This window comes from Oncorhynchus clarkii, chromosome 21 (genome assembly GCF_045791955.1).
Source record: "Oncorhynchus clarkii lewisi isolate Uvic-CL-2024 chromosome 21, UVic_Ocla_1.0, whole genome shotgun sequence".
NCBI lineage: Eukaryota > Metazoa > Chordata > Actinopteri > Salmoniformes > Salmonidae > Oncorhynchus > Oncorhynchus clarkii.
This window is the reverse complement of record NC_092167.1, coordinates 7311718-7320855: the sequence shown is the minus strand read 5'-3', so window position 1 is coordinate 7320855 and position 9138 is coordinate 7311718. Positions and strand designations below refer to the sequence as shown.

At 44.1% G+C, this 9138-nt stretch overlaps 1 protein-coding gene across 1 annotated transcript; it reads right to left on the bottom strand.

The window, feature by feature from the left end:
• Positions 1 to 2214: 2214 nt before the first annotated feature.
• Positions 2215 to 3650, bottom strand: LOC139379148 (leptin-B-like). The gene is made up of 3 exons (XM_071121990.1): positions 3609 to 3650; positions 2866 to 3037; positions 2215 to 2514 (listed from the first exon to the last, which is right to left on the bottom strand). Exons 2-3 carry the CDS (start codon positions 3025 to 3027, stop codon positions 2215 to 2217), a joined length of 462 nt encoding a protein of 153 aa, XP_070978091.1. The 5' UTR covers positions 3028 to 3037; positions 3609 to 3650.
• Between the last annotated feature and the right edge of the window lie 5488 nt (positions 3651 to 9138).

Sequence of the window (9138 nt, the reverse complement as noted above, 5' to 3'; positions counted from 1 at the left end):
TGTGCCAGGTGGAGATTATAACAGAGCATGGCCAAGATGTTCAAATGTTCATAAATTACCAGCATGGTCAAATAATAATAATCACTGTACACTATTCCTGGAAGCTGAAAATGTACCAGTTTTTCCATGGCCTGCATACTCACCAGCCAAGACATCCATTGAGCATGTTTGGGATGCTCTGGATTGACTTGTACGACAGAGAGTTCCAGTTCCCTGCCAATATCCAATAACTTTGCACAGGGATTGATGAGGAGTGAGACAACATTCCACAGGCCACAATCAACAGCCTGATCAACTCTATGTGAAGGAGATGTGTTGCGTTGCATGAGGCAAATGGTGGTCACATCAGATATTGATTGGTTTGATGATCCACTTCCCTTATTTTTTAAGGTATCTGTGATCAACAAATGCATGTCTATATTCCCAGTCATGTGAAATCCATAGATTAGGGCCTAATGAATGTATTTCAATTGACTGATTTCCTTATATGAACAGTAGCTCAGTAAAATATTTCACATTGTTTCATGTTGCGCTTTAAAAAAAGTACATCTGGCACACTCAATATAGTATAATATGTTATGTATAATGCGAACGGATAGCAATCCAAAGGTTGCGTGTGTGAATCTTATTGCGGACAAGTTTAGCAGTTTAGCTAATTAGCAACTTGTAATCTACTTACTACGTTTTAGCTACTTTGTAACTACTTAGCATGTTAGCTAACCCTTCCCCTAACCATAACTTTAACCCTTTAACCTAACTCTTAAAGTTAACCCTAACCCCTAACCCTAACCCCTAGCCTAGCCAACGTTACCAAGCTAGCTAACATTAGCCTTACTAACTTATCTACCTAGCTAACGTTAGCCACAAGAAATTTGAATTTGTAACATATCATAGTTCGTAACGTACATTTGACAAATTCGGTACATATTGAATGTTTTGCAAATTCGAAACATATCATCGGAATTGCCATTCGTAACATATCATATGAAATGAATGATGGACATCCACAAATATATACGTAACATATGATACTCATTGGAGTGGTTCGCATTTATGTACAAAATAATACGAAATACTCTGAGACCAGGTTGCTTTTTGAAGTTCCCAGACTATATGAAATGTGGTGGTTGCAGCTCTGTTGAAACGGCTCAAACCTCATCTTAAAATATGTTCTGTAGCATGTGATTAATTTCTGTTGAAAAAGGATTTGCCTGGAAATAGGAAAGGTTGCCTAACAGTTTGTCTCGGGTCCACCCACTGTTTTCATTTACTTTCAAGGACGGTTTTCACTTTGATATCTAGGCCTATTTAAACATGACAATGGGAAAAGTGACCAATTTGGGAACAGTTCACTACCTACAAAACTGATCCATGATTTAATCTTTTCATTTGTAGTCTGGGCTACTCTTGGCTAGTGGCTTGCTTTTATAAGGAAATACCAACACAACATGTATAGAAGATAGTGCTGAGTTTTAGTTCCACTTTTTAATTTAACTTTTGAATAAAAGTGGCTATCATTGCTGCCGATAATTGAGGCTATAGAATCAACAATTTATCGGCCTACATTTTCACGTTTTTTTTTTAAGGGATAGGGTACTTTTGCTCTCGTTTCAAAATCATTTATTGAAAAATTACAAAAACAACACATGGTGTTAAAACACATTAGGCCAAATTAAAAGCTCTAGGTAACAATACAGAAGCTGAATTATTTCATTTAAAAATAGCATCCCTAAAACACATTAGGCCAAATTAAAACACATATTGACCTAGACCAGGGCTCTCCAACCCTGTTCCTGGAAAGCTACCCACCTGTCGGTTTTCACAGGGTTGGAGAGCCCTGGTCTGAGCCCTCCGTTTCAAATATAAAACCTTTTTACAACTGTTCATTCTTCAGTGCCACAAAAGCTTCAACTCATTAGATAAATGTATTGCACCTCTGTCAAAAAGAGCATGAAGAGCTATCAGTGGTACAACAATAAACTTTAAATATGACTTTTTAAGCATTAAATATTATTATAACAAATAATCATTAATAGTTATGAACAGAATAACAATATATTCATAATAATGATGAGACAAAAATACATTAAGAGAACAAAACGTATATAAAAAACATAATTTAGAATAACATTGTGTGTGGTGTGTAGAAACTATGCATCTGTGTGTGCCTGGTTATCCGGCTGCCTGACTGCTCCTGTGCACGTGCGTGGGTTCTCAGCAGATCTTGAGCTTGTCCAGGTTGAGACTGATCTTCTCCATGTACCTCTGCCCCTCCACCAGGCTCTGATAGACCGTCTTCAGGGCCTCTCCACCAGGCTTGGCCAGATCAGGGCAGCCCAGGGCCTGGGACAAAGAGTGCACCCACCCCCGCATGCTGGACAAGTCTTCATACACCTGACCACACCTGCTGTCTTGCAGACTCTCCTCCAGGCCCCCCAGGTGGACCCAGATGGAGGCCAGGCCCTCGATGGGGGGGTTCATGGGGTGGAACTCCATCTCCGGGGGAACGTTGAACTGAGGTAATGGAGGGAGAGTAGAGGGATTTGTATATTTGTTTTTCTTTTCTTTGCATTTGTTAAATATAAAATAGTTTTATGGACATTTTAATCAGTAGACTTTGCATGATACTATCCTGAGCGAGTCAGTCAGTAAAATAAAACCCTCATGTTTTCTTTAACCACAGTCATGTTTGACTCATACATACACATACACATGCGCCCACACATTGCTATTAAGCGAAGGTCTGTAGTACACCCAACAATATTTCTATTGAACAAATTGATCCTACTCATGTCCGTTGACCACAGAATACTTTGACTTCGTATCACGAATACAGAGTAGCTGAGTAAGAGGTGTGTGGGGTACCTCGGTCAGATAATTCTTTATGTGGACCAAAGTGATCATGGCCAGCAACTTGATGTTGTTCCTCATCTGGACGTCCCCGTTGAGGGGCCGACCGCGTTGAGGGTGACACACAGACACAGACACCACCAGGCCCAGGCAGAGAAGGACCACAGAGACATGCATCTTGTTTTATCTGGAGAACAATACAAATACCACGCTATTTAGTATATGGTAATAAAATAAGATATAAGATTTAGCAGACGGTTTTTCAAAATAGACTAAGTCATACAATTTAAAGGGGCAATCCGTAGTTGCAATAAATTAATGATATGTACCCATTGAAGAATGTAGCTTTGAAATACATTAGTCCAACTGTTGTACCTCATCAGAACCCAAAATATAAGCTTGTTTTACTCATGTTCGAAAATAACGTACATGTAAACACACAGTATATAGCCTCAAAACATGGTTAAAGTCAATTAAGTTTTTTCACCACAACAAAGATGCTGCACAGAAAATGTGCTTTACAATGTTGAAATTATTACATTTGCGTTCATGTAAAAATCATAAATAATCTGTGAAATCATGAAAAACAAAATGACTGAATATGTCTAAAGTTGAATGCAAAAACTTAACGTTGAGCTGTCATGCCACTCAAATGTACATACTCGTCTTCAGAATCTCATGTCCTCTCTCCTCATCCACATCTGTCCCTTAGAGCTCTATCCCCGTCACCCCCAGTCAGTGCTGAAGTCAAGTCTTACCTGGTGGTTGTGAGGCTGTGGTGGATGTGTGATAACCAGAAACATCCATGCCTCCATGCATGGTTCCCTGGCTTTATAGCTGTTGGTTGGAGCCCTGTCCGGTTGACTCACAGCCTGCGTGAATCATCATCACTGTGTCACCCCCAGGTCCTGGGCAGCTCCTCTCCTCCTACCCCCCCTAACCCCCACCTTCTTCCTCCATCCGGACCCAGCCCATGGGCCCAGACACACCCAGCCCGTCATGGTGCAGGTCAGGACATTCACCTACATGTATTTATGCTCCCTGAAGAACCAACACACTGCACGGTGAAATGTTAAGCTCATGTCCAGACAGCCAGTTCATGTTTTAAGTTGAGTTTTTTGATCAATTTCCATAATTCAAATTTCAATAAAAATACATTTATTGCCATAGGTAATTGTGTAATTTAGCAGTGAAATGGAATTGAATTGTGGATTAAACTGTGACACGTGGTGCACAATTTAGAAGATGAAAAATGAAAGGGCACTATAGTCCCAAAGACTATAATCAACCGAAGGATGCATTTTCCTTTACTGAAGTCACTGGTATCTCAATGCAGCACTGTTTCTTACAGCAATGTGCAAAGTAAATCACCAGAACTAGTGAATGTTAACCTTTCACCTTTCACATGGGCATCCTGGGAACCTGAAGCTGATTCAGTGTTTTTTGTGACAGTCTAGTAAAATGTAATTTTGCCAGTATTATTTTCATAGAATTGAAAGAAACTGCCATAGTTGGCTGATTGCATTACTATTAGTAGCTAGTTAGCTAGCTACTTCTCTTAAGAAAATACAAATAATGCTGACTGCAGCTTTGAAACCCATTAGCCTTAAGCTTTAAAATGATGAGTTTGTTTGCTACTGTATAGCATATTCTCTCACACCTTCTATCAGAAAATGGATGCAACTGCACTACCCGCAACCACAGGACTCTCTTGAGGGTGGTGCGGCCTGCCCAACCCATCAGGGGCAAACTACCTGCCCTCCAGGACACCTACAGTACCCGATGTCACAGGATGGCCAAAAAGATCACCAAGGACGTCAACCACCCGAGCCACAGTCCGGGCCTCCAATGACGGGCCACAGTCCGGAACCTCCTGAGACGGTCCACAGTCCAGAACCTCCTGAGACGGTCTACAGTCCAGAACCTCTTGAGACGGTCTACAGTCCGGAACCTCCTGAGAAGGTCTACAGTCCGGAACCTTCTGAGATGGTCTACAGTCTGGAACCTTCTGAGACGGCCTACAGTCCGGAACCTTCTGAGACGGTCTACAGTCCGGAACCTCCTGAGACGGGCTACAGTCCGGAACTTCCTGAGACGGTCGGCGGTCCTGAGCCTCCAGTGACTGTCGGCGGTCCAGAGCCTACAGTGACGGTCGGAGGTCCAGAGCCTTCAGCAGGGGTTCTCAGTCCAGAGCCTCCTGCGACGATCTACGGTCCGGTTCCTCCTGCGACGATCCCCGCACCAGAGCAGCCATGGAGGAAGATGTCGTATCTGCTAGCGGAGTGGGTACTTCGTCCCGCACCGGAGCCGCCCCCCGATGGTGGACGCCCACCCGAACCCTCCCCTATTGAGTCAGGTTTTGCGGTCGGAGTCCGTACCTTGGGGGGGGTGGGGGGGGGGTACTGTTGGTTGGGGCGTGATAGTGACTAGGGTGGTTCATCTAGGTGATTACTGGTTTATGTTGGCCTGGTATGGTTCCCAATCAGAGTCAGCTGTTTATCGTTGTCTCTGATTGGGGATCATATTTAGGCAGCCATTTCCTCATTGTGCTTGGTGGGATCTTGTCTACAGATAGTTGCCTGTGTGCACACCAGTAGCTTCACGTTTCATTTGTGCTTGTTTGTTTTATTTGGTGAGTTTCTATAAATTAAAATATGTGGAACTCTACGCACGCTGCGCCTTGGTCCAATCATTTAGACGATCGTGACACCAATAAAATTGGATTTGATTAATAACCTAATGATAATACTACTGATATAGGGTCAACTGCATTTTCCAGCCATGATTTAATTTAATTCATGTGAAATGTCATTCCTCATTTGTTGTGTTTTTGTGATGTAGTTACTTATCTATTACCAGGGTAATTATGAGAAACCGCAAGTTATCACAACTAGTTACCACAGTAATACATTGCCTATTTATTGTGTGCTGTAATGTTGCTACCAAAAAAAACATTCTTGCATATTTGTTTATGACAATTAAATAAGACAGAACCATTTAAAGCATGTGTCAAACTCATTCCACTGAGGGCTGAGTGTATGTGGGTTTTCTCCCCTCCCCTGTACTTGATTGATGAATTAAGGTCAATGATTAGTAAGGATCTCCCCTCACCTGGTTGTCTAGGTCTTAATTGAAAGGAAAAAACAGAAACCAGCTGACACTAGGCCCTCCATGGACTGAGTTTAACACCCCTGATTTAAAGAAATGTTAATTTGCTTCAGGGTGGAAAATCATTTCAGATCAAAGCTCTATGTGTTCATTAGTTAGTCTCAGCTGTTGGTTCAGCTCTCTGGGTTGTGGTGTACTTCATCTGTTCATTAGTTAGTCTCAGCTGTTGGTTCAGCTCTCTGGGTTGTGGTGTACTTCATCTGTTCATTAGTTAGTCTCAGCTGTTGGTTCAGCTCTAGGTTGTGCTGTACTGTGTGTGTATACCTGTTGAAACCTTCCAGCCGCAATAGGACATTTCCTCTTGGTCTACTGAATAAGACATTGGTATCTCCCATGGGCGACCTGGGTTCAGATCCTGGCTGTGACACGTACAGGTGTGTGTTTATGCATAATGTGTGTTTGTGTGCACTTGCAGTGTGTTTGTGTTTGAGTTCGTGTACGTGTGTCTGTGTTTGCACTTGTCAATGCCTGGGTGTCTCTGTGAGTGCACGTGTACATGTCTTTGGCTGTTTTTTTTGTTTCTGTGTGTGTGTGTGTGTGAGTGTGTGTCCGTGTCCATGTCTGTGTTTAAGTAACTGACTGATTGATGCAGCCTCTGGGTCTCTGTTCAGGATTACTGAGACTTGAGGTATTTCTATTTTCTAGGTACTTCCAGGCATTCTCAACCCCATCAGCCAATGACAGCAAAGCACATGACAGCATACGTCAATGGGCCAGCCATACCGACGAGGGACCATTTAAACGGAGTGCCAACCAGTTACTAAAACCTGTTATTAAAACCCGTTATTAAAACCTGTTATTATCTGGAACTTCCTGTGTCTAGAAGGTGAGTTCAACAACAGCTCACCAGCAAACAGACCCAAAAGCTGGATTAGTGAAAGTCTGTTTAAACGTTGTGTTTGTGTGTGTGTTGTGAGTTTTCATGGCTATTTGGCATGCTGGAGGCATTCTGGATTGTTATGATTTTGCAGCCCAGCAATCTTGAGTGTCTGTGCTGCAATGTCATGTTCTAATGCACAACTCACACTCTACGTGGGTCTCTGCGTCTTCTGCTGTCTGTTTCTCACTTGAATTTAATTGGTTAGCTGGAAGCCACTGGTTTCCATTGATGTACTGTAGATTAGAAGAGGATTGTCCACAGCGGACAAAGAGGCTAAATGGTGGTTCCATGTCATCTTCTTTTCTGCTGCACATCTCAGAAGATTGTTCATGTGGATGCTAAGTGCTTCTCCGTTTCTCGGATAATCTAAAAAGCGAATCTGGAATTCCCCCGTTATCAAGGCTGACATGGAGTTAGACTAGGGAAGCCAGGTTTATGGCTGTATGTTCTCAGAGCATCCTCATCAGGATAATACTTCCTCTGCTTGATGGCCCAATGGGCCAATGGATGCTCCGTACCAAGCACTCTAAAGTTTCCTCTGCCTCCATATGCTCACCAGGTGTCACAGATTAAACACATGCTCTGTCCCCACAACACCCAAGCTCTTCGTCCCCGGAGCACGTCTCTGGGGCACAATTGCGCAACTGCTTCCCTATGAGTAAAACTCCATGTGACCTGCACTGTACGTGCTGTGTGTGCATCACTAATTGGTGCTTGATTCTCAGTGAATACGCAGCAGCATGTGACTTCCGTTGCTTTAATTGATGGCAGCTGCCCTAAAAAAATATATCTGTGTGTGTGTGTGTGTGTGTGTGTGTGTGTGTGTGTGTGTGTGTGTGTGTGTGTGTGTGTGTGTGTGTGTGTGTGTGTGTGTGTGTGTGTGTGTGGTTTGGGGAAGGGGGGAACTGGCTGAGTAATAGGCCAGTGTTGGAAGCCGGTTGTGTGTTACAGTAATTCGGGCTGGCACGCCGTCTAACAATCCACTGTTTACAGACACATTCACGCCACAGCGGGACCCAGTTATGTGTGAGAAATGGCTGATGCAGCAGACGTGACTGGGACATAATACATGTTGTCCAGTGGGAAGGCTGCACTGTGTTTGATTAAAGAAAGGGAAATATGGGGGGGGGGGGGGGGGGGGGGGGGGTGTAAGTAAGGGAGAAAGGAGTTTGGGGGAAAGTAGTGAGGGATGGATAAAGAAGTTGGAGGGAAGTAAAGAGGGATGGATAAAGAAGTTGGAGGGAAGGAGAGAGGGATTGATAAAGAAGTTGGAGGGAAGGGAAGAGGGATGGATAAAGGAGTTGGAGAGGGGGATGGATGGATAAAGGAGTTGGATGGAAGGAGAGAGTGATGGATAAAGGAGTTGGAGGGAAGGGAAGAGGGATGGATAAAGGAGTTGGAGAGGGGGATGGATGGATAAAGGAGTTGGATGGAAGGAGAGAGTGATGGATAAAGGAGTTGGAGGGAAGGAGGAGAAGGATGGATAAAGGAGTTGGCGGGAGGGAGAGGGGCATGGATGGATAAAGGAGTTGGATGGAAGGAGAGAGGGATGGATAAAGGAGTTGGAGGGAGAGAGAGAGGGATGGATAAAGGAGTTAGAGGGATGGATAAAGGAGTTGGAGGGAGAGAGAGAGGGATGGATACGGGAGTTGGGGGGAAGGAGAGAGGGAAGGATAAAGGAGTTGGAGGGAGGGAGAGAGGGAAGGATAAAGGAGTTGGAGGGAGAGAGGGATAAATAAGGGAGTTGGAGGGAGGGAGGGTGTGACAAAGGAGTTGGAGGGAAGGAGAGAGGGTTGGATAAAGGAGTTGGAGGGAGCGATGGACAAAGGAGTTGGAGGGAAGGAGACAGGGATGGATAAAGGAGTTGGAGGGAGGGAGGGCGGGCGGGGTGGATAAAAGAGTTGCAAGGAGGGAGGGAGAGGGAGAGAGAGGGATGGATGGATAAAGCAGTTGCAAGGAGGGAGGGAGAGGGAGAGAGAGGGATGGATAAAAGCAGTTGCAAGGAGGGAAGGAGAGAGGGATGGATAAAGGAGTTGGAGGGAGGGATGGATAAAAGAGTTGGAGGGAGGGAAAGAGAGAGGGATGGATGGATAAAGGAGTTGGAGGGAAGGAGAGAAGGATGGATAAAGGAGTTGCAGGGAGGGAGATGGATAAAGTTAAACAAGAGAAGATGGAGAAAGGGGGGCTTTTTCCATTCACAAACTTGGCCTGATAATGATGTTACATCATTTATGGTAATA